The sequence below is a fragment of the Rattus norvegicus genome, chromosome 16 (genome assembly GCF_036323735.1).
Source record: "Rattus norvegicus strain BN/NHsdMcwi chromosome 16, GRCr8, whole genome shotgun sequence".
NCBI classification, from domain to species: domain Eukaryota; kingdom Metazoa; phylum Chordata; class Mammalia; order Rodentia; family Muridae; genus Rattus; species Rattus norvegicus.
Window position 1 is genome coordinate 71,310,120 of NC_086034.1, and position 26,683 is coordinate 71,336,802.

The 26,683-nt window shown below is 37.0% G+C and overlaps 1 protein-coding gene across 23 annotated transcripts in view; it reads right to left on the bottom strand.

The window, feature by feature from the left end:
- Positions 1–26,683, bottom strand: part of Poteg (POTE ankyrin domain family, member G) — a 181,820-nt gene that overhangs the window by 118,611 nt on the left and 36,526 nt on the right. For 10 of the 23 annotated variants that reach the window (XM_063275599.1, XM_063275605.1, XM_063275601.1 and 7 more), the window contains exons 14-30: positions 24,433–24,526; positions 22,017–22,045; positions 21,850–21,922; positions 19,648–19,718; positions 15,544–15,631; positions 14,626–14,654; positions 14,459–14,531; positions 12,476–12,549; positions 9,619–9,712; positions 6,809–6,837; positions 6,644–6,716; positions 3,902–3,930; positions 3,737–3,809; positions 1,895–1,923; positions 1,730–1,802; positions 773–823; positions 200–273 (exon numbers count right to left, since the gene is read on the bottom strand). In XM_063275599.1, the coding sequence (XP_063131669.1) occupies positions 200–273; positions 773–823; positions 1,730–1,802; positions 1,895–1,923; positions 3,737–3,809; positions 3,902–3,930; positions 6,644–6,716; positions 6,809–6,837; positions 9,619–9,712; positions 12,476–12,549; positions 14,459–14,531; positions 14,626–14,654; positions 15,544–15,631; positions 19,648–19,718; positions 21,850–21,922; positions 22,017–22,045; positions 24,433–24,526 (1,056 nt within the window). Of the gene's footprint in view, positions 1–199; positions 274–772; positions 824–1,729; positions 1,803–1,894; positions 1,924–3,736; positions 3,810–3,901; positions 3,931–6,643; positions 6,717–6,808; positions 6,838–9,618; positions 9,713–10,752; positions 11,043–12,475; positions 12,550–14,458; positions 14,532–14,625; positions 14,655–15,543; positions 15,632–19,647; positions 19,719–21,849; positions 21,923–22,016; positions 22,046–24,432; positions 24,527–26,683 lie in introns of those variants that run through there. The other 13 variants (XM_063275612.1, XM_063275611.1, XM_063275614.1 and 10 more) reach the window with 5 other exon arrangements.

The window sequence follows — 26,683 nt, forward strand, 5'->3', positions numbered from 1 at the left end:
GGTTTTACTACAGCTGTGCAAAAATTCTGATAGCATAATTAAACCATAATGAAAGTTTTAAAATCAAATGTTAAATTGTGAACTTTTGATTCTCAAGAGCAGCCTGAAGGAATTTGACATGAACGGTAGTATAGCATATCATGTACCAAAAAAAATGAAATTATCTTAAGCAGAAATTTAAATGTAAATATTTATGTACCATTTGCTGATTCTTCTCCTGGTCATCAAGGCGTTTTTGATCTTCCTCTGATGTCACTTTTACCGCTGATTCTGCTGACAGATCCATACAGTTGATTAAAATACAATACTTTTTGAATAATAATCCATGTGCCTGCAGGATATTCAGGATAATATTAAGTCTCTTAATCTTAACTTAAGGGACTTGGTGGCTCAAGGCTAGCCTGGTCTACAAAGTGATTTCCAGGACAGTCAGGGCTGTAACAGAGAAACCCTGTTTCTAAACTTTTTTTTTTTCAAAAGAAAGAGGGAAAAAAAGAAACAAACAAAAAAACTATAAATGTGGGAACAGAATCTGTTACTGGCATGAGTGAAAATTTGAGGGATGTAGCTTAGAAGATAGAAAGACATAAAATACTGTAATGTTTATTTAGAAATTTGCTGAATAAATGAACTCATGAGCAAATAGTAAAGAAATGGATTTAACACACCTCGGGTTTTGAGACTACAAGAGGAAACACAATCCCTGTACCGTAGACTCTGCATTATGATACCAAATGATATGTGAAGTAAATTAAATAAGATGGTTAATTACCATTTTGTCTTACGCATCTTGTAATTCTGCTATAACTCTTTACAGGCTCATCTGAAAAGGATATAATGGAGTGTCATTGTGGTATAAGAATAGATGTGTGAAGCCTTAGTTAGGCTTTGTATAATACTGAATCAATTAAATAATATAGATAACATGAATAGAGTTCCTAATGACTATTTTAGGAGACATTCAGCCATTTTCTCTAACATGGAATATTAATTCTACACATATGCAAAAACCGGGGAAGATATTTTACCATGTTGTATATTACATTAGTTCCTACTGCACTCCTGTTGCCACAATTAAAGAAACTGAGAGAAGAGTGAATTAAAAATACAAACTGAAGAAGAGAGTGTGTTAAAATAAAACATAATTTGAATTTTTAATAAGCAGTAACTTGTAATTTAGTTCATACCCTAAATGTATGCTCCCTCAAAAAATATTTTTCTCAGTCTTTTAAGTAGCTGACTTTTCAAGCATATACTATTACAAACAACAATTCTGTTTTCAAGCTATGTAAATATTATTGAACTTTTATACCTAGTACAACTATTCTGTAAAATGGCAAAATGGCCATATCAATATACCAAAACACAAATGGGGAAATGTCTGTGTTAGAGTTAAAACTTTGAAAATATTATTTTAAGCAACTAAATAACTTCTTCTAAACGAGTTTATCCATTTTCCAGTAGATATTTCCTTCAAGTAAAAATTTACCACAGGTCCAAAATTAGTACAATCATTATAAAGCTAACCTCAAAGAATATTCTTGACAGTAATTCTGTATGAAAATGTGGTAAAGCTTGTCATGTTTACATATTATTAAGTATAATTTTGTCCCTTAAGTAAAGTCCTTCCATCAAATTTGGAGAGCAGAGAAGTCAAAATCAAAAAGACTATGTAGATTTCATGATTTCGAATCACTTTTCCTACATAGCTCAGTATTGTAAAATTTACCTGCACAGTATGATTTTACTTGCTTTGCTGGTGGTGCTTCCCTTTGGAAAGAATCTCTCTCTTCAATGGGAATCTATACAGGTTTTAAAAGAAGATACTCAATTACAATTGTGTGTTTCAAACACTATGATTTTAATAACCCAGAATAATACATAAACTTATTACCTTCAGTTGAGCACATCCCTTAGGACAGTCTAAAAATACCAGAGATGCATAGTTAATAATATGTAAACATGACAAACTAACACACTTTCATAAAGAATTATGCTCAAAACTATTCTTTGTGGTTAGCTTTATAATGATTTTACTAATTTTGGAATTGTGGCAAATTTTTACTTTCTGTTTTTTGAATGAAATATCTACTGAAAAACTGATAAACCTCATAATTTTCATTAAACTTGACAATTTTCAAGTTAACATTATGAGCTCAGTGGATATTTATTTTAAAAATCTATGTGCTTTCATTAAGGTGGCATTTCTAAAGGGTGAAGAATAAAATGTTTCTATAATTTCAGGATGAAATCAGGAAACCGGGATAATATTCCAATGGTCAAAACTGAATATACCATTGGACTGAGTGCATTTTCAGCAATGGAATACTTTCCAGTCATTCAGTTTAGTGTTCCATGAGAGTTCATCGTGTTCTTCCCTTTATATCTAAGTTGTAAGCAGTCACCACTTTTCAGAGAGATGTGAATATCACTTCTTTTTCAAGACTGTTTCTGAATTTATCTCCATGGTCATTCACTTGTAGAATAATAGCACTTAAAAATTGCTATTTCTACTCCCACCAATGTTGACTATATTTTTGTATTGCATGTTAGATTCGTAACACTAGAAAATTACAGTTATGAAGTGGCAGTGAAAGTAACTTTGTGTTGGGGTCACCACACGTGAAGAACTGTATTAAAGGGCTGCAGAATTAGGAAGTTCGTTAACACAGTTTTAAGTAAACCATATGCATGCAGTCTTGAGGAATGTGGCAGGGACTTCTGGCTGTCGGATAAGATATAGTCTTCCCTCCCTCCATTGCAACTGAATTGTACCAAGTCCCAAGGCTTCCGTGGTGGCTAATCTTGGTTGTTGACTTGACAACATCTGGAATCAACTAAAACCCAACCTGCTGCCCATGCCTGTGGAAGGTTTTCCTAATCAGATTACTAGAGGTAGAAAGATCCACTCTATACCTGTGTCACACCTTCAAGTATCAGCCCACGTAAAAGGACATTGAAAGAAGGAATTGTTTGGCTTTTGTCTGTTGGTGCTCACTCTTGCTGGCAAGTTCATCTTTCTGTTGTTGAGGTATTCCTTCATCTACGTTATAGCCTACTTCTTCAGGATTCCAACACAGACCAAAGATCACTGATGGTCTAGGGATCCAGCACCAAACTGTGGGACTTCTGAGACATCCAGTCTTATGGAGTCAACAACCTCGAGATTGTCTCAACTCATGAGACAGTCAAGATTGAACTACCCAAACTATAGTCTGTCAAATAAATTCCCTTTTAATGTGTAAAAAGATTTTTTCTTGGATTGCAATTTTTTGAGAATTTTTCTAATTTATTTTTTATTTTTATACTCAAGATTTTATTCCCCTCCCAGTCCACCCTCCTACTGTTCCACATCCCATACCTCCTCCCTGCCCCCCTATCATTTTACCCCCTTTCTCTCCCTCTCTAAATTCTGTGTCTCTAGTTTCTCTCAAATGAGCATACATATTTGCAACCTTAGTCCATTTAGTATTTCATATATGTGGATGTGTTTAGAGCTGACAAGTTGGGACAGGGCAACATATCAGAGAGCCTGTCCTTGGGAAGCAACTGATTCACTATCTCTCAATTGCTGTTGACTACCTGCAACTCTTCTTCTAGAAACAATAATGCATCACTTACATCAAACTCTTAAATAAAATTTGGAGAATACAGGAGTAAAACAAACTGGGAACATTGTAAACATTTCAAACATTTTTATTTACTTGTTTCATAAAAATTAATGTTACTAACTCACTTTCTTGGAACCATTTCCCATGCTTCATGTCAGAGACTTCATTTGGAACATAGTCACTTTTCTCAACTGTAGGCTGTATGGGTTTAGAAGCAAGGTTCTTAGTAACTCCTGTACATTTCACATAAAATGAAGTTAATTATGCAGGGAAAATATACAAGTAATTACCTTTGATAGAGGATAGTCTTTAGGAGTATCTAAAAATGAAAAAAAAGTAATAATCAATTCCATGTAAGCCTGATGCTGACCACATATCTTCATGTACAATTAGTATAGAAAATAATCCTCATGGATGAGAATGGGTGTGTTAATGTTAAGGTTTGATGGATTTCTGTATGGTTTGTTGTATTTGGCCAAGCCAAGAAAGAGCAACTCAAAGATATCAACTGGAGAAAATAATACCGTAGCTGGAAATAAACTTAGAGTTTCCCCAAAATAAGAGCACAGGTCATACAATGCTAGAGCAATAGTGGCATGAACATTGTGGTACCAAGCACCAACTATCTGATTAGATTTAAGACCCCCTGCATGGGATGGGAACCAAGTCCAACACAGCTCAGATGGCCAAGAATTGGAGACGCAATAGCCCATTGACCTAGGGGAATTACCATTTTTCTGCATAAAGAAGCAGTAAAATGACTCATGATGACATTGGCTATACCCATATGCCAGGGTCTTCCTCAGCCAATGTCAGAGAAGCTTCCTCCTACAGTAGATAAGAAATAATACAGAGATCTACAGCTGGACAATGTGTGGAGAGAGAGAGGCTTCCAAACACTCAATCCTAAGTGGGTGGTCTTTATCAAGCCCCTCCCCATCAGGGTTTGGGGAACTATGTGGAAGAGAAGACAGAAAGATTGTAAGATTCAGAGGATGGATGACAGTAATAAACAGTGTCTTCTAGGTACAATGGGACTGACGGATGAACTCACAGAGACTGTGGCAGCATGCACAGGGCCTAAACAAGTCTCAGCCAAATGATGTTCCAGCACTGGAAGAGGGAAGTGTACACAAGCTCCCATCCCTAGCCAAGCTTAGGGAAAGCTAATGGTAAAGTTGTGTACTTGGATGTAGACCTAGATAGATGGAGGTGGCACAAGTTCTTGGAGAAGCCATTTCAGGAGCTACATGTCAAGGCCCCTGACGAGGGTGGGGAGAGTATTATACATGGGCGTCTTGGTTCTAAAGATGACATCTAAACTGTGGGAGCAGGTGTTTGAATAGGTCAGCACACATTTGTGTGTTGTGTTTTGTTTGTTTAATATTTTACTAATTCTTTGAGAAGTTCATCATGATATCCTGATCATATTCACTCCAGCTCCTCCCCTTAATTCCTCACAGACCCACTCACTGTTCACTGTCTTCCATTGTCTTTAATTTGACAACACATCGACTCTAGTTTGTGCTGTCCATATCCTTTCGGATGGGCAGCCATCCACTGAGGTGCAGTCAACCCACAAGGAGCTTTGTGTGAACAGATGGGATTGGATACACATATGTGAAATGATATTATATAAAGATTTTCCTCTGTACACTCATTTCTCGGCTATTAATGGGACTTCATTAAGCTCATAAGTGTCCTATGCTAGACACTTCTTAAAGTTTTCACTTAATATTTCTGTGGATGTGTATGTCTAAACTACAAGAAAATCTAGGGTATGGGGATAAGAAGGAAGGTGTTCAATAAGCAATATCTAAGTATGCAAAAAGTTAATTTAAAACAGTATGAAATAGATTATCAAAATTAAAAATAAATTTGTCATATTAAAATTAGAAAGAACTAGACTTCTCAGCCATCTCCTTTGAAATTATTTACTCTAACTTAGATTAAGTTTAGCATATATTTGGTATGTTTTTCATCCAGTGTTGTGATTTGAAGAATAGGAAACCATGGCAGTTCAAAGGTTGTTGACCATTTGGTTGCATTCCTAACCACTTAGGCCTTTGCTCTCACTGATGCTCTCTTTTTAGGTTTACAGTGTGTTTTCCTAGGATTTAAGAACACCTAACAATAGAAACATTGGTGCAATGGCATTGACTGTGGACTAGAGGAACCTCAAAAGGGGCAGGACACGAAAAATATGCCAGTGTCACTTTAAGGCATGGAAACAGAAATTTCCTCTTGAAGTGGTTCTACCAAGAGTGAACCCAAATTTGAATTCTCTGCTTCTCTCTTTGCCTTCCCTTGTGGTTACTGGCCTAGCTGTAGTCTGTCCATGGTGTGTAACTAATGTGTCCCTGTTGCCTGCCTGAGCTGTCTGAGTGTGGTTTCTATCCAATTTGTTTATCCCTGTTGCCTGTTTGATGTGCTTGTCTCTAACAAAGGGCTTTGCTCTGTATTTACCAAACAACACAGGATACATGGTTTGGGAAAAAAAGGGGGGGGGGAATACTTTTTTTACAGAAATCTTTAACAAGATTTTATAAGAGAAGTTATTTTACTGACTTCAACTGACCGAGAATAGCACTCAAACTATATACAAATATTATTGACTTGTATCCACGTTGTTTGCCAACATTTCTTGGCACGTTAAGCTTGCAGAGTACACAGTAGGATAGCAGACCAAAATATAGCCATAAATGATCTCAAGGCATATTGTTAACATGGCTGCAGAGTCTGGCAAGGATTAAGTTCCTCTGAAGGCATGAGGTATTTTCAGAAAAGTGTATCTCCATAGTAACTACACATAGAAGAAGATATATGTGAGTTAAAGTCACCAGCTTTAAACAAATTACCTTGAAGCAGCAAATAACTTTCTTGAAGTGTTCAGATTAACAATAAGAACTGCATTTATTTACCTTAAATTCTTTGATGAAATTTGGGGAAGGTGGGAAAAGTAATGAGAAGATTGTAACCATTTCAAATACTGTGAGGTGTTTTTCCAAAGAAAGTAATTTTTCAAAATTCACCTTCTAAATATGATTTCACAGGAATCACATCCCAGACCTCCTTTGAAACAGACTCTTCCTTTACAATGGTGGGCTGTATGGAGTTGGGAAAAAATATTTAAGGACTTTTTGTACAGGTTATAAAATATGAAATTAATGATCCAGAGTCAAATTAAAAGTAACTACCTTTGATTGAGGGCATTCTTTAGAAAACTCTGAAAAGTCAAGGAGACACATAGTCAATTAAACACAAATATGATAATATTAACTGTGTAAGTCTATAAAGAGTTAATGTGAAAGGTAACTCCCATGGGTAATTTTGGTAATGGCTAGTTAACTTTATTTCAGAAGAGTATACTAAAATACTGAGTTGTACTTTAGACTGAGGAACATGACAGAAATTCAATGGAAGATAATCAAACCATAGCTGTATGTATACTCAAAATTATCCAAAAAATGTGACCCAAGTGGATATAATGTAAAAAGAAAGACATATATACCAATGAGAGATTTTTAACTGATCTGTGGTGACAGGAAGAAATCCTGTCAGGTGGGTGGCATTTCCCTTATTAACACTGCTGACTGAGTGGATCAAATCTTAATGCCCATGAAGCATTTCAGAGACATTCACACAGTCCTCTATGAGCTCTGCTCATCTTCGCCATATCATATTCTACTTTTTGCAGCACCAGTCAGTCATATAACTTTGAAGAGGTGAGTGATCCATACATTATAGTTCTCAAAATCAATCAATTTGGGTGTTTGTGTGCAAAATGGTATTGAGTAAATATTCACATATATGTATGCGCTATTACCTAGACATTTAGGCTTCATTTCCTTTTTACAGTGTACATGTCTCTTTTTTTGATAGACACTTTTCAGAGAAACGTGAACCCAAACTCCAAAAACGAGAGGATACAATAGTGTTACTAGATCTCAAAATTAATTGCGTGTATCAACAACTACAAAATTAGTTAATTAAAAATCTCTTTGTGAGATATGATTTCCAAGCAAAAAAACAAGCTAAATTGTCACAGGAAAATTATAAAGTCTAATTTGCTACATCTCAAATCATAGCAGTGTTTATTATTAGACATGCATTCAATAAATAACCATATGTGTCCTTTTCTCACAATTACCTTATTTGATGTACCGTGGGAATATACAAGTAGAATTTCATCAGTTAGCAATCTTATAAGGGAGTCCAGGGCCGCTTCAAAGCCAAGTGTGATTTTACATTAAAATTAATCTCATCTTAATCCCTAAAAGCAATGTCATTTACATCTTTGATGCCTCAAACTCACACAGAAATCTAAATGTTTTCGCCATAGACCTCTCACCTTGGTTCTAATAACTTACACAATAGCATTAATCTCATTTTGATTTGAATCAACATAAATCAAAGGTTTCTGTGATTGTATCTTTATAATTCCTTATCATTAACCCTAAACTTGCATGTGTTTTCTTTCTTCCTGTATTGGTTACTTTTTTTGTCCACTTAACACAGGCTAGGGTCACTTGAGAAGAAAGAGCCTCACTTGAAAAAAAAAAATGCCCCTTTCAGGTTTGCCTTCAGCCAAGCCTGTGAGGCAGTTTCTTGACTGAACTGATGTGTACCAGCACAGGTCACTGTGGGTAGTGCCACTTCTGGGGTGTATAAGAAAGCAAACTGAGCACGCCAGGGGGAGCAAACTAATAAACAGCCTTCATTCAAGACTACTATCTCAGTTCCTGACTCCAGGGACCAACTTTGGCATCCCTCCATAGACCGTGAGCGGAGATGCATAGTAAACCCTTTCTCCCCAAGGTGCCTTTGCTCCTGGTGTTTTAGCACAATAGGAAACAATAGAAAACAGACTGACATACTTCCCATTTTTAGTTTCACTGTGAGACCTTCTTTCCATCACATTCTTTCCCTTTTGCATTCTTTTGGTAAACTGAACCTAGAAGTTCCTTTCCTTTTTGTTTAGTGTTGATATAACTGTAGAAATTATATTCTCAGATATGTAGACAGATATGGGACGGGTGAACAAAACATCTCGTGGGATTGCACTTTCTCTATGACCTTTCTATGTTCATTCTCCCCTTGCGAAATATTCTCAGAAATAATAACAAAGTTTGGCTTTACTCAGAGGATCTTTCTAGATTTTTTTTATGAGAAATCTGTTTGTATTTGGAATGCCAGCTGCACCACTAGACAACTTCTTAGAAAGGAAAACTCCCAGAAAAGTTGAACCAAAATTATTTTGAACACTGTCCTCAACAGGTTGACCATGAAACTCTGGTGCCTCTTACAAAATCCCTTTACTGCTTGACTCTACAAAATCTAGTTTCAATGCCGTGTGATTTTTCTACTCATAATTTTCCTGTCTCATAATTTGAATCAGCATCATAAACCATGACCTCTGAATGCTCTTTGGACCTATTGACGCCACTTTAGATCAACTTATATCTGAATTTCTCGGGTGCTGTTTTAGGCCCAAATGGTATTGTACTGGGATTTAAGAACACTTTACACTGGTGTTAAATAAAATATGCAGCTGAGAATAGATATTAATTACACACAATATGTAGCACTGAAGAAGGATCTAAGACCTCAAATCATTATGCCTTGTGAGCAAACAAGACTGTGAAAGTGTACTGCTCATTCTCTGACACACAATTCTGTTTTCACATGTGCAATCCCCTGCCCACGGTTTTTATATGAATTTCCTACGTGACACCTTTCTTCACGCCCTTCCTTTCCTCTCTATCCTTCCTACCTTCCCTAATTATTCCCCATTCTTCACCACTCCAGCATACTTTCCAACCTCCCCTAGGGGCAAAAAGACCTGATAAGTAACTGATGTCTGCCCCACCCTTTGATCCCCTTCATTTAATCTGTCCTAAAACTTGTCTTTGACATGCAAATAACTGCACATTAATATATCCTGCTACTTAGTAAATATTTAAGAGGTAAGTGTTCTGGCTTGGAATACCCGTAACTCCTTATGTACCTTTTGCCTTAGATGCCACCATTTTTTCTCCTCTTTGATATTTAGGTATTGATAAATAGCCTATGTCCTGTGTTGGGATTTGCTTTAAAATATTCTGTGGAAATAAGCATCAATAATTAGTTACAAAACATTTTCTAATCATTTTCTAGCAAAAAAATCTGTCAATCTATTTTTAAACTAATTAAATTGATTTAAAGGGGCAGGGAGAAGAGAAAAATTGGAAGGAAGGAAACAAGATGTGGATCAAATACAAACACAATATATGTGTGTATGAATTTTAAATTTTAAATTAAAAATTTAAAAAGATGTAAAATAAATTGAAAATGTATTAAAACAACAAAAATGACTCAACATGATATATGTATGTGCACATATACACACACATATATAACATGCACATATATATGTATATATATATAAAGCAATAATAAGTAAAAAGAGGCTAACAATTTAGGTGGAAAGTCATAGGAGGGGTTTGTGGGAAGTTAGCTGGGGAAAGTGGAGGGAGGAAAGGGAAGATGCAAGGTGATGTAATTCTATTTCTATGAAAACAATATTCCCAAAATTTTTGTATAGAGAGCCATCAATCAAATCTTCTAATGTTAATAAGCACATTTATAAATGTAGTAGGAACAATTCAGAACAATGGCAATACTGAATGCTAGCAGGGATGTAGGGAGATGGGAGCTCTCATCTCTCATTCACTGTGATGGAATGCAAAATGATAGACATTTCAGAAGAGTTTCAGAAGCGGTTTTCTGCAAATTGAAACATAATTTTCTCATATAATATGGTAATTACAGTCCATTTATTCAAACAAATTTCTGTGGTACTGAAAAAAATAAAAACAAAAATTCATGTTTACACAAAAAATAAATAGATAGATAATAAATAAATAAATAAATAAATAAATAAATAAATAAATGTAGTAGGAAACAGAGCTAACAAACAAAATCAGTGGTCTTCCAATGGGAAATATACCAAGAAAGAAATCAGAGGAAATATTCCCATTCACAACTGTATTGTAAAACATCTTGGAACTGGTCTAATTAATGAAAATTTTAAGATACCAAAGAAGATACTAGAAGTTGGGAAGGTCTTTTGTGCTGTTTTATGTTTTGCTTTGCTTTACTTTGGGGGGTTTGGGGATTTTTTGAGTTTTGGTTTATTTGCTTTTTTTTATTGTTTTTTGTTTTGTTTTGTTTTTGTGCTTTTTCAACTTGTCCTGAGTAGAGAAAAGGGAACATCATTTTCATAATATAACTTACATCTAATTTTCTACTTTGAGCCATTTTTGTGGGGTGTTTATACAGTGATGATGACATCATTCTGTCACACTCTTACTCTCTCACACCCTCTTGGTGCTTCTCCTCCTCCTCTGTTGTTTCTGTACGCCGTGTTCTTGCTATGTTTTGTTCCAATACCTGCATAAATCATTCTTTAATTTTGAGATAAGGTATAATATATGAAAAATTCACCTGGCTTTTAAAATATATGGGATGATCTAGAGATCTCTTAGTAGGAGATAGGAGATATGATGGGGGAAATGGAGGGTAGGATTTAACTTGGGATGGAGTACAAAGGATATTACAAGGAGAAAGAGATGGTAACGTGATAAATAATTCTAAAGATGTTTGGAAAAGCCACAGGTCAACTTATTATTTTAGGAGCTTACATATATATGTACATACTTGTGTGTGTGTGTGTGTGTGTGTGTGTGTGTGTGTGTGTGTGGACTTAAGTATTGTCTACTGTCGATTCCTATTCTCCTTTTCCATATGTCCTTCTGCATTCAGAAATTCCTTCTCTGAGTTCTTATTTCTGTTCATATTATTATTCCAAACACACATTTAAATAAGCTGCATCAATCTTTTCTCACCTCTGCCTCTTCAGGGTGTCCTAGGAGAGTGTGCCACCACATATGACTATATCAATTTTCTCTATCTAGACATCAAATATCTTTTATTACATGAAAAAGTCAGTGTTTGCTGATTCTATTTTTGCTTTGCCATGATTTTGTATGTTGGGTGTCAATTGCCTAGTTCCTTGCTGATACTCAAGAACTAAAATTATTCAAGGTCATACTATTAAAATTACTGTTATAAGGCCATTTTGTGTGTTGCATTGAATGTAACAGTACACTCAAACAGTATATGATTTTCTATTATTTTTCTCCAAATTAGAAATCGAGACACTAACATGAAACTCATAAACATCTACGTTCAGTCCTGATACATTTTATTATTCAATAAAGTCACTGGGTAACATTTTCAATACAGTTTCTGACTCCATTTATTGAAATAAGATGAACTTGAAGTTTATCCTGCAGAGCACAGTACCATTGGCCCTAATAGATGACACATTCTCTTTCTAGGAAGTGGGATTGATTGTGTACAGCTGTGCTTTCTCTCACAGCAGCGCTGCTATTGGGGAACAACATGAGGAAGTGAAACCGAGACATCGACAGTACTGAATTTTCACAGCAACCCTCAATTTTTGAGTTACAAAAAGAATAATAGGCTTTTCTAATACATCAAATTGTGAAATCATTCAAATTTTAAAGTGCCTAGCTTTAAGTCTCAAATTTGATCTATTCTCTAAATAGGTAAGTATATGAATGGAAAATAACAATAAAATTAATTTTTTGAGATAGATCCCGAGGATTGGGTAATTTTTTTTTCAGAATCTAAAACCATTCTGTAATCCATAACTAAGTAAATGGTGTTAAAAATTAAATGTTAAGTCATGATCTATTGATCCTGAGCGCAGTCTGAAATGTAACTTTCCCTGAACTATTTTATATTATTGTACAATGAGAAACATCAAGTTTGCAATTCAAATTTAAACACTTAAATACCGATGGTGGATTCCTTTCAAAGCCGTCCTGTCTGTTTGGTTCTTCCTCTGACGTTAATTTTACAGCTGGTCCTTCTGACAAGTCCATATATGTAATTAAAATAAACAAGAAAACCATGAAAGTAACATGATAATTATTCCATATATAGAAAATAGACACTAGTAGTAACATCAATAGGACTTTTCATTTTCCAATTACAATCTTCAAATAGGTTTACTCTTCAAGAGAATTACTGACTTATTTGACTATAAAAGCTTCTATAGAGTAGACAGCAGTTAAATATGTCATGTACACAACAGACACACATCTCCAAGGGTCTGTAACAATCACTCCATTAAACACCATTGAAAATACTTTTGAAACCAAATTGGGAGGGAAAAAAAAAGGAAGCATTTACAGTCACACTTTACACTTTTCTCCATAGAGCCAGGAGTCATAATGGGCTGTGCATTTTCCTCTATTCATACTGTTTAGTTACAGAACATGAAATTTACATTGGTAAATTGACTGGTTATTGACAATGTTTTCAGGGGGTGTTAGTTTGTTGGGGATTTGGGGGAGGGTGTGTTTTTGGTTTGGTTTTCGTTTTGGAGGCAGGGCTTCTCTGTGTAACAGCTCTGACTCTGGACTCACAGCATAGAGCAGGCCGACCTCAAACTCAGAGACCTGCCTCTGCCTCCCAAGTGCTAAACTAAAGTGTGTACCACCATGCCCAGCCGACGATCTCATCTTTAGAGTTACTCTAAGAGGCAGTTAATGTAACTTACAGCTGAAAAGCCATGTTCGGTATTCCTATTCCAACATGCTGAGTTTTCTTCCATGAAAGCTCAGCGTCATAGGCTAAGTCCTTCTCCAGTGTGGTTCCCTTGGCCTAGATGACTATGCTTGCTTTCCCTGGCTCTCCCCTTGTTGTCTTTGTTCATTCCATTTTTCCTGTGTATCTTTAGCATTTCCATTGTAAATTATCTATGTCTCTACTCATTTTGTTCCTAGACTATATTGGTGATTTCATACATTGTTTTCGTATGAACAGCAGTTATTGCCATACTGAACAATTAATGATCGTGACCCTGGTGTTAGTTTATTTAAAGAGTATACATTTTAAAAGCCACGTGAATTTGTATATATCAAATGCCTTACCTCACAGTTAAGGAGTGATTTATGCAGGTGTCGGAACAATACATGACAAGAACCCAATGTACAGAAACAACAGAGGAGGAGGAGAAGCACCAAATGGGTTGTGAGGGAGCAAGAGTGTTGACAGAATGACATCATCATCACTGTACAAACACCAAAAACATGGCTCAAAGTAGAGGTTTGGATGGAAGTTATATTATGAAAATGTACACAATTTTAAGAGGCTTGACAACTGACACATTTGATTAGTCTGTATGACCATTTGAGGGGGACATGAGGTCCTCTATATGTGGCAGAGACGCCAGTGTGAGGGGTCCTTGAGTAAGTGGATAGAAATGATTTAGCAGAGGGCAACAGTGCAAATTCAAATTGAAGCAATCCCAAACCGTGTGGAAGCTTCCAGAAAATTTTGAGATATAACCGCGACCCAGTAAAGAGTAATTTTATCCAGTGATTAAATTTATAGGCTTTGTTCCCTGGAGAGTTAGATGATTACATTACAGCAAAAGGCTGACGTGAGATGTGAAGTAAGCGGCCTCCTCTGTGTAGGATGGCTTTGCCAGTGTTGCTCTCATCCTAGCACATCGGATACCGAAGTGTATTCATCTCATGAGTGTGTTCAGTCATGAAAGTTGAAACAACTAACTCAAGTTGCTTCTTCAAACCAGTGCCTCCGACTTGTAAATGTCTTCTGTAAGATCTATGTCAACAATAACATTGATGTTACTTAGAACAAATCCTGACATCTAATCTTGGAGAAAAAAGAAATAGGAGTGAGATATGTCTGTGGGTATTCCAAATATTTAGAGTATTTCTTTCCAGAGTAACAAGTAGGGCAACACCTACCCAGCTGTGCTATCCCTGCTCCTTTCTTCGTGACTGCTTTTTCGGGGACAGAATCCTTCATTTCATTGGTAGGCTGTAAGGGGTTGGAAGGAACAATTGAACAGTAATTGTGTATTTCATTTAATGTGAAGTAAAATATTCAAAACAAAAACATTAAAGGTAATTACCATCAAGGGTGGATATTCCTTTGCAGATTCTAAAAAGCGAAAGAGATCATCAATGATATGTAAATCAGTCAACCTCACATTTATGCATAGGTAATGTGGAACTCAGTCCCCCTGGCTACCTTTGCAAATGATATCTGTTTGGGCTTTTCAGGTTTTGAGTTGGCTTATTTTGCTTTTGTGTCTAGTTGAAACCATAACACAATTAATTAATTAAAACAGTTGTAATTAATTAAGCTTGCCCAGATTTTCAAAATGAGATTATTACACAATAAATATAGCAGAAATACAATAGGCACATAGAGCAACGCGAATATGCCGATAAATGAAGAGAAAAGCAATCCCTAAACAAGGGAGGTATGTCAGGACCCTGAGTTCATAACAACTGCCAAAGCTACAGTAGACTGGAACAGGATAAAACTTAAAAGACTTTGAGACATGCTAGCTGTTGTTTTGTTTTGTTTTGTTTTTTGTCAACAATACAAACCAGAGTCAGCTGAAGGAGGAGACCTAAATTGTTGAGTTGTCTCCACAGGACAGGCCCAGAGCTTTGAGTTGATATAAACCCTTCCTCCCTCCCCTGCTTTGTTGAGAGTATCCCATCGCAGTAGGACACTAACACGTTACTTTGTATACCTGACACGCTTTTCCTTCTCATTCTCATCACCACATTTCTCATCCTTCGCCCCCATCTTTCCCACCACCACCCCCCCCCCAGTTTCCCATCCTTCATCCCCCATCTTTCTCATCTCTTTATAGCTGATTAGCATATCTTTAGTACTGGGATCGCCAGAAATGCAACTCATGGTTCAACTTCTTTAGTGATGCTCTCAATTTTTCAATGAAGCTTGATAACACATCAGTCTCCTTTCACATGCAAGCATCACACCAAATGACCTTTTCATAAGATGCACTTCCTACCTGCTGCTTGTCTGTTGGTCCTTTCTCTCCTTGGATCTACTGCCACAGATACGTTGCCAGATGTATTTGGAGGATCTTCACGGATTCTCTGTTACAACAAGTAGTGCTCATGATTGTACAAAGTCCTCCCAATCGATTTTATCAAGGGGCCGAATTTCATATTTTAAAATCACAGGGTTGTATATAAAAGAAGCAATGAATATCCTAGTAAGATCACCAGTGGAAGGGGAAGCCCTTGGTCCTGCTAAGTCTGAACCCCCAGTGAACGTGATTGTTGGGGGAAGGGCGGCAATGGGGGGAGGATGGGGAGGTGAACACCCATAAAGAAGGGGAGGGGGAGGGATTAGGGGGATGTTTGCCCGGAAACCGAGAAAGGGAATAACATTCAAAATGTAAATAAGAAATACTCAGGTTAATAAAAAAAAAAAGAAGCACTATTAAAATCTTAAGTATTTGGAAGTAGAACCTTAGATGTGCTCTTCAAATCTATTCTAACATATCTTCACAAATAGATAATGACGTGTTATTTACATATGCTAGCCAGGAATTTTCTTCTGCATACCAAAACTGTATCCCCAGCAAAAAGAAGAGAATGGGTTTCTTTTTCCGAACTGTATGCATACCTAAACAGCTCATGTTTCAGTATATCAAGTCCATCTATGAGTAGTACTTAAGATAGCAGCAAGTGTATTAGAATTAGATATAATATATGTTACAAACTACTGTTGACACAATCAGGACCAGACATGATTTAAAGAGTCTTCAATGAAATAAAGGATAAAAGTTTGTACTTTTTGTTAAATTGCTTACTGATTGGAGAAAAAAATGGCTTAAAGTGAGAAATTGGGGAGCAGATGCAAGATGTCAGGAAAGGAGAAAACAATGAAAAAGCTACTAGGAAAGAAATGAGCAAGGTACAGAAAACAGAAATAATAGAAATAAAGCTAAGACTTTCTCTACAAAGCATCCCAAAGGCACCCTAACTACACCAGCATGCTTGTGCTGAGACAGGTCTCACCAAAGGAAGTATATGCAACAACTCCGGTCACCTGTCACCACGAAAGCCAGGCAATGAGTAATTCACATCCCTGGAAACCTAAACTGAGGGGGGGAGTTCAGTTCCCAGAGGGGAACATGAAGTACAACCGATTGACGCACATGCAGTGGAAATACAAGATGGAGTCTAATTCAGCCATAAGGAGAAGAAAGGCTTGGAGTTTGCAAGAAACTAAATCTGTTTGGAAATTATCTTAAGTGAAGTGTCCCATACACAGAAAGACAAAGACCACAAACAACATCCTCAGAATACAACTTCTTTGTTTCCATCACTGTTTCAAGAATTTTTTTTTCAGTCGCTAGATTTCTTTCACAAAGACAAAACAGATATTGGAACACTCAATACCTCTAATGACTGCTATAAAAAGTTGTGTCAAATGAATGGAACTAGCGGGAAGGATACAGAGCTCAAAGGGAGGAAACCTTAAGGAGATAAAGAACAAACGTTGACATGGATTTTTCCCTGCCTGCTGCACTGACGGTGATGGTGTCTAAATAGTAATAGGATGATCCCCCAAGAAACTGTAAAAGGGGAAATCTTACCACCCCTACTAGGTGGCCTCTTCATAACACTCTGTAACATACCCCACTGTTAGCACCTTCACTGATGTCTCTTGACTACACACACACACACACACACACACACACACACACCACAGATACACATGAACATATAATACATACATACACACATACATACACACACAAGTATACACATACAACACACACATGTACACACAGATACACACACCACACACACATACACACACACCACACACACAAAGATACACAAACACCATACATACATAGATACACACATATACACCTACACACACACATACACAATCACATACAGACCATATTAAGATGATTACACCTCTAAATCTTTTATTCTTCTCTTTAGCATAATAGGAATCAACACTGTCTTTATATGTGTGTTCACTTAACCCTACACACAGTCTATGATTATTTTTCATTAATTTATTTATTTATTTATTTATTCAATTTACATCCTGATCAGAGCTTCCCCTTCCTCCTCTCCTCCAAGTCTGAGAATGTTGTCACTATTCAACTTCTGTGCTGAATTATATATAAAAATGTTAAATGGTTCAAACTGATCATGGGAAGATCGATTTTCTGTGAATTCACCCCCATTTAATTTACTTTTTATATCAAGAACTGCTGTGAACACTTAGCATTAATGAAGTTGTTGATATATGTTTTATCCTTGAAAAAATGGCAAACACCAAATATGCATTCACAAGCTGATCCTAGCTTCTGATTTTTATGCCTGACTATCCAGTGCGGATATCAACAGTGTTTTATGAAAGTAAAAAGAGGACCACAAGAATGGGGAAGGGGGCTTTAAGGGAAGGGGGTGGGAAAGGCAACAATATGTGAGAAATGAAAGAGGGAGGAGAGACTATTGAGGATGGAAGGGTATGATGCAGGGAGAGGGTGGGTGAGAGCAGAAAGATCAACCCAAACAATGTGTGAAAACACCTCAGCAAAACCGCTTACTTTGTATACTAATTCAAAAAAGTTTAAATAACAATATTTCAAAAAACTCCCTACGGTATGGCTGAATAACGTTGCATGGATTCTCTGTATTAGTGTACAGCCATTACCAGAGAAGGAGTACTTCCAACACAAGGACACCGAGTGTTAAGTGACCGAGCTACACGTCTCTATGTGCATATTAACAATAAAATGATTATTGTGGGGCTTACCCCACTCCGTGCGTCCTGGTTATTCCAGGTAAGAGCCAACTAAAGGAAAAATGTGCTACCCTCTCCCTCTCCCTAGATTAGTCACCTCGATTACATTTCACTTGGTTGGTATGTCTCCATCTTCTCATTAGAAGTTATTTCTCACTCAGGAAAGTCTTCCCTAAATTTATAATTGCACAGCCCCATCCTAACTGCAGACTCCTCCACTGCTGGGTAGATTAATGCTATTCTCCTCATATGATCCACATTTAACGCGCTTGCTGACTATTGTTTGGCTATTCTCACCAGAACATGAGACATCTGGATTATTCAGTGTTTAACTATCTAGTTAGGATATCATTGACCCGCAATAACAAAAACTATTTGGTGTTATCTTAGAGTTACCGGTGCCGTGATGAAACACTATGACCAAAGGAGCTTTGAAAGGATGGGTTTCATTTGGCTTACACTTCCATATCACCGTTCGTCATCAAAGGAAGTTGGGATAGGAACTCGAAACGAGCCTGGGATGTGGAGGTAGAAGCTGATACAGAAGCCATGGAGGAGTGCTGCTTACTGGTTTCTGCTCATGGCTTGCTCAACCTGCTTTCTTACAGAATACAGGGCCACCAGCCTAGAGGTAGCACCATTTACAATGGACAGGCCATCCCCCATCAATCGCTAATTAAGACAATGCCTTACAGCTTGATCATAAGGAGGCATTTTCTCAATTGAGATTCTGCCTTTCAGATAATTCTAGCTTGGGTCGAGTAGACTTAGAACTGTCCAGCACAGGTCTTGACACTTAAAATGTCTTCAGTAATGCCTCAGGCACTAGTCGCAACATTTCTGTTGTGGATTGTTCTTCCTAAAGTTGGGAATTTATTTAACATGATCTCAGCTACATAAACTCTCAACACTAAGTTGTTCCAATGTGTTCTAAAGCCCACTAGAAAGAACAGACCACACTTCTGGTATTTTTACTCATTTGACTTCATGCTGAGTTTATCACTACAACCTTGTTAATACCTACACCTGCTCAAACCCAAGACTCAGAAAAGGTCATTTTTTCCCTCAGATTAAAAAGATATATAGACAGTATTGGTTATAATATCTTTATCCTGAGGGTAATAAACACAGAGGAAATAATATTTAAGGATAGATGTTAGCCATGTGTTCCATAAGATGGTAAGATATTCTTTAAAATCCCTTTAAGACTAGGTATTAAATCATAAGCCAACAATTCTTGGTTTTCTGAACTGTGATTTCCTTTGTTCCATGCACCATTTTTGAACAACGAAGATGTTTATACCAGAAACTGTAATTTATATTTACATACCAATGACTGGATAGTTCTCTTGTCATCAAATCTGTGATCTTCTTTTAATGCCACTTCTAAATCTGCCTCTACTAATAAATATATTTAGTTAAACGATTGAAACACTGTGCATAAAACAGTAAGTCTTTACAGCAGTATATGGGGGTATCTTAACCTTTGTGTCCATGAGAACTGCATTTGAGGTTTCCCCAATTAACTTAGCAAGTAGCTAAATATTTGGTTCTTAATGAGTTGCTACAAATCACCATCAGTATTTAGCTCAACTCTGGATTTTGGCAGATCCTGGATGTAAAAAGCATTTTTGAGATTCTTCCTCACATTCAACCACTCAACATAAATCAACAAGCCCTCAGAAATGAAACCTCAAAACATCACAGAAACGAACAAGGTCATCACGGTACACTCTTCTTTATCCCACACCATTAACTTTTAAATAATCCACTAATTGTGTTCCAAACAAAATTGCCATCATTCTTCATACCCTGGCCCTTTCCCCCATTCCTTACGTTCTTGTTATAATCTTTCTGTCCACTATTCTGATGGTTTTGTTTCTTCTTTTAAAACTTAGTTTATTGTGTAACGTGTCAAGATTCTGATTCTTTCCTTAAACAAACAGATCATTCTTTTATTGGATCTGTCTGGGTGTTTTATTGATTCTTTTAACTTTATTTTTACCTCTAGGCCTGCAAATTATTTAGTTACATGTTTATTCCTTTTTACCTACTGTGGAGGGAAGAATCTTTTAAGACCTTCCTGTGTAAGCAGACTTTATTTTAATTTGCTCAGTACTTGCTTGTTATATTCTTATTAGTTGCTGGCTTTTATATGAAATAATGTAAATGGTGGGTTTATAGATGGCTTTTGTAAACATAGTAACTGCTCGATAGTGTAGTCAGACATCAGTCACGAAAGTGCAAGTCCATGAAAGGAAGTATTATGTGTAATAGTGATTGCCTAAAAGCAAACTGTTAGAGAAGATACCACCAGCAGTCTAGTAATTTCACAGGAAAGGGGAAACTGGAAGTGTGCTGAGGATGCAATATTAGGCACAGGTCATGAAAGCCTTCTCTGTAGTTTTAAGAAGGCTGGACACTTCCACTTCAGAATGTCAACATGCTATCACTTTCAATGAAGACAATGCATCGAGCTAGTTTGTGTATGAATGTGCACAGTATGTGTATAAATGGAGGAATGTGTCTGATAAGAAGCTACTGTGGCATGATTAACACTATCCAGGCCATAACTTGTGGAATGTTTATAGAAATATTCAGGTCACTAATTTATGAATGTCTGCATCAGACCATATTTTATTAAATGAATAAGTCAGTTTGTATCCTTGAAGAAATAGAGTCTTACCATTTGGGAAAACTATGAAGTGAATTATGTTTAAGTTATTTGCATTTGCCATTTTTCTGGTGCCCAACTTTCTAGGTTGAGGGTCCTTGGTTGGTGCTTTGTTTTGAAAGATCTGATTTTTTTAATCTACTAAACTCATCAAACAATGACATCATGGTAGGGTATCGGTTCTTCAGTAAGTTAAGGGAGTGGCATCTGTGAAGCAATTGTATGGGTGTGTGAGGTTGTGTGCAGAGCTCGGTGTCACTGCAAGCAACCTAAGTCTGTGAAACATACAGTTAAGGTTAGGAGGAAAGGCAAGATACAAGTGATGCCATGTCACATTGCAATAGATCTGATTGTCATAATGGATTAACGGCATGGAAATAACAATTGCAATTCAAATGTGCAATTGAAAACATACCCAGATTCACACAATCAATAGGACTTCCCAATTATAATAAAAAACAAACATTATTTGTGGATGGAATTTATGACTGCGTTGCTTACAAGACCCTTGAAATTGTGGATTAAAGAGAAGCTCTTGCTAAGTGAATCAACAGACATATGGCAATCCTCAGCTATCCAACTACTATTTTAGACTTTGAGAAAAACTATAGACCTTCCCAGATACTTTCTGTAAGTCCCTAATGACTATAGGTCTCAAGCAAGCAAACTTTAAGGGATGGCATAAGAAAGAAGAACATGTACATTTCCAATATCTAGCCCTGAAAATGCCTTTCTATTCAGTTGTCTATGCCAACAATGACTTTGGAAATATTTAGTTCAATTCAATGGTTAAGTTTATCTGTGCTTTTTAAAGTAGGGATGGAGGGGACTGTGGGGTGATTTAATTCCATACTTTACCTGGTTTGAAGGTAGGTGCATTCTTTGTTGTCCATGGTTCTTTAGAAACAGGGTCTTTCATGTCAGTAGGAGTCTGAATGGGTTTTGAAATGGGACACTTAATAAATATTGCATACTTCACCCAGTGGCGATGTTCATCATCCAGGATAAAGTACAGTAGTGATTACCGTCAATTGAGCATATTCCTCGTCAGACCCTAAGATGCCAAGTGGACATCAGTCAGTCATGAGTAAGTATCTGGAAGTCATCCACATTGTCACACAGAGCTGCTACCAAATTGAGTCCTCACATTTTCCTTTAGAAATGTTTACTGTAGGTTTGGGGTTTGGGGCAACTTTTAGTTTGTTGTCTTTGTTGAAGAAATGTCGTGAATTAAAATAAGGTAACTTTCGCAAATATTTTCAAAGAGGAGTGTGAAACCAGCTACTGTACCAGAAGCAGAAGAGGCACGTGTGCCAATGTGGCAAGCCCACTGATTGATACAGACAACAACGGCTCCTCACTAAGAAGCAAATCGTGACTCTGAGGATACTGAACTGTCAAAGATGTTGGTAGAGTGAGGCTTTGTGTGTCTCATTAAACACTGTCAGCAAACTGCCTCTAAGGATGAGATTTGTCGCCTTCCTCCATTGGTGACATAAATTAGGAAGGACGCCCCAGTGGTAACTTCTCAGAGTTCTCTGAACTAATAACCTTAAATGTACTTTTAAAAATAAAGTTTGCAGCATCCTCCTTTTCTTGCACTTGTCTTGTTGACTGCCATGGCTGTGTTTTTACATTTAGTCCAGATATCCTAATGCTCCTTGATTCGGTAATATAAGAAGTTATATGAATGGCATGTAGAGCACAGTGTGCAAGTCTTCAGTAGTGAACTGTGGTTATCCCAAGAAAATATAAAGTGAACTTCCAGGTAAGTAGAACATATTAGAGGCGTATTACATGTAAGATCAATGTACTATCTATTAAATTTTGTAAATTTTACAGGAAAGGAATGAACTCTCTAAAGCCAGTGTCTTCAAAGGTAAATCATTTTAGCATATCACATTAGTGCTCAACAAAATTCCATGAAACAACTGTGTAGTGCAGAATGATGTTTCTCATATGAGAAAAATGCTACTGTGTTCAAATTAATTCTGCTTGTCTACTTAAGATCAATTCAACCTATTCCTTGAAGCTTAAAAGTTGCAAGAAGCAATTGGCTGGCTTCTTACAACTCTAACTCTGTTATCTCCCTTCATTTCCACCGACCCACATGAAGGCAATAAAACAAAGATGGTGCCTTTGTCTTCAATGTTAAGTGTGCAGAAGTAGAATGAGGTGAATTATCTGAAGTCTCCCTAGAGCGCACCCTTCATTAGTATCTCTCTTTTTTTCTCTAACTAGACCATTTATTTTTGAAAGTAATGTACAGACATGTACACTTGAGTTACTCAGTTTTATACTAGTTTGTGGATTTTTAGAACCACTTTCTCTCCATTTACCAAAAGTATCTAAGAATTACAAATGTAAAATTCTGGAGCCATACAGAGCCTGACGATATTACGCTTTCTATGTCTATATCTGTTTACTCATTTCTCTCTGGCTAGAAACATGCTCAGAAATAGAAGGAAAATGCATGGTCTAGAAGGAAAACGCATGGTCTCCTTTTGTCCAGTTTTGTTTCTAAATATCACCCCTTGATTTGTGTACAGAAAGTGTGTATGTATTTTTTCTCTTTAGAATATGGATAGAGCCCTAATGCCTGAGATAATATTAGAGATACAGAGTCCCAGAGACTCTGGGGCACGGTGTGCATTTGTGGCCTTGTGCAACAGGGTAAGTCTTAAAACTTGAAATTTTCTGGTAAATATGGCATCTTCTTCTTAATAACTTTGCCTAACTCGCCTCCTCTCTTCCAGTCCCCCCACTCAAAACAGCATGAGCAATCATGCACCTTTGGGCATTTGTTTTCCTCTTGAGTTTTCTAATGTGCTTCCCCTTCCAATTCTATTGTCATATATGTAACTATCCCTATGAAAATGCAATGCATTACATGACGTTAAACTCTTATATGCATGCATGATCATACATGATTGTATTTATCTATGGTATATAAAGCATTGCTTTACTTGTTGGGCTGTTTAATGTCTTCAGTGACAAAGACAAGTATAGGGACATTTTATTCCACATCTTAAGCATGGTTAGTTACTAGAAACTGGGGTGGTGCTTCTACAATGTTCATAGCACTGTTACATGCTTTAGATAAAGTAGTCTTAAAACTCCTCCCTCACTTATGTGTATAAAGTCTAATTTCTCATCATGTAATTCCTGTATTCACCACTTTTCTTGTTTTCAGTCTCCTTCTGTCCTTTTCCTTAATATCAGAATTCCTGGGTTATTACAATACCCCACAGTAACTAATAATTCAGACCTTCTAGTGACACTATCAATTTAGCATGTTGCTAAAATTTGAAATTACTCAAATTGTTTTTTAAGTCTCTTATTTTTTATTAGGTACTCAATAATATTTTAGTGTCATGTGACAATGACCTGTTTTGGGTAAATAAGTGATCACATAAATCTTTAATAAAATGCTATTCCTACCTTTCATTTGTCCGTTTATATTAATTTTTTCCACTTGATATCCTGCACCAGATAAGTGTTCAACTTTTATCTGTGGAAGATGCTCCAATTCACTCTATTAAAAAAAATTGTTGGGGTTGGAGATTTAGCTCAGTGGTAGAGCGCTTGCCTAGGAAGCGCAAGGCCCTAGGTTTGGTCCCCAGCTCCAAAAAAAAGAACCAAAAAAAAATTGTCAAAATATTTCCTGGCTGCCTTCTGAGAAGATGTATGATTTTCCAACTTCAAAAGCAATTAAAACAGGAAATAACAGTAAGTTGTACAAACACTAAAGAGTTTTATGGAGATGTTTTCCATGCTTTTTTATATAATTTAATATTTTTCCATCATATAGCTGCTAACTGTGTAAACAGATCATGGAAGGACAGAAGAAACAAATGCATATGCACAATAGTGTCTAGTCAGCACATGTGAATAAGAATTAACTTCTAAATACCTAGCGCTATTTTATACTCCCACAAAAAGAATAATTCTCAAAAATACATGTTAGACTAATTTTATTAAAAATAAAAGCACTTGCTATAGCAAACATTTAACATTTAGAGTATTTCTCCAGTGACAGAAATGTCTTAGAAGCAGAAGAAAATATTTCATAGCTTATTGTGTTGGGTATAAACAAAACACTAAAGAAGTTGTTTGGTATGGGTAAACAATTCTTAAACCAAACCTGTTTCTATATAAAATGTTTACTGGTAGAAAGATGATTAAATAAATGTCAACTCAGAAAAATGTTTATTTATATTGTATTTAAATAATTGCATAAATATCAGATGTAATATGAAACTCTTTCATAATGAAGAAATTCCAAAACTGATAGCAAGCTTTAGTAAGAATACACAGTATAAGGCCATGTGTATGTGTTTGCCCATATACATGTACATGCACTTGTATGAATGTAACAATAAAATTAAAGAAAAGGCATGAATATGAGAGGAAGTATGAAGGGCACAGAAGAAGTTGGTGGGGTAGAAAGAGAGGTTAAATGCCAGGGACTGATCCAGCCTTTGGGGGTTCAGAGCTGAGGTGGAACACAAAGTTGAATGAAGTCAAAATACTGATATCTCTGACCTTGTAACGCTCTCTGCCTGAGGGCTAGAAGCCAGTGGCTTGTGGAAACTTAAAACTCTCTTGCTTATTCTGTGACTAAAAACCACCAGCTTCTTTTCTCTTTAACTCTCTGTGCTTGAATGAGCACTGGGGAAAATTAACTCTTTTTGCTTGAATAAGTGCTGGGAAAGCTTCAACTCTTTGTGCTTAAATAAATGCTGAGAAATTATGAAAAGGTCTCTGCTCCCAAACACCGTGGGAGAGAGACCTCACCACCTGGTCAGGTGGGCACTCCTGAGGCTGCAGAGCGGAAGAGACCACCAACACTGCCCACCCCTGCCTACATCCCTGGCCCAAGAGGAAACTGTATACGGCCTCTGGGTTCCCGTAGAGGAGGGCCCAGGAGCAACAGGACCACTGCGTCTGAGACACCACCAGAACCTGAAGGGACCAACCGGTTCCTGCACCCAAATCCCGTGGGAGGGAGAGCTAAACCTTCTGAGAGGCAGACACACCTGGGAAACCAGAAGAGTCTACACTCGGCCCACACCTCTGACTCCAGAGGAAAACACCAAATGCCATCTGGAACCCTGGTGCAGAAAGGGCTCCCAGAAAGGGCAGCGCAGATCTTCCTGGTTGCTGCCGCCACAGAGAGCTCATAAGCAACACCCCACGAGCAAACTTGAGCCTCGGGACCACAGGTAAGACCAACTTTTCTGCTGCAAGTGACCTGCCTGGTGAACTCCAGACACCAGGCCCACAGGAACAGCTGAAGACCTGAGATAGGAAAAACTACACGCCCGAAAGCAGAACACTCTGTCCCCATAACTGGCTGAAAGAAAACAGGAAAACAGGTCTACAGCACTCCTGACACACAGGCTTATAGGACAGTCTAGCCACTGTCAGAAATAGCAGAACAAAGTAACACTAGAGATAAGGCAAGCGAGAGGCAAGCACAGGAACCCAAGCAACAGAAACCAAGACTACATGGCATCATCGGAGCCCAATTCTCCCACCAAAACAAACACGGAATATCCAAACACACCAGAAAAGCAAGATCTAGTTTCAAAATCATATTTGATCATGATGCTGGAGGACTTCAAGAAAGACGAGAAGAACTCCCTTAGAGAAACACAGGAAAACATTAATAAACAAGTAGAAGCCTACA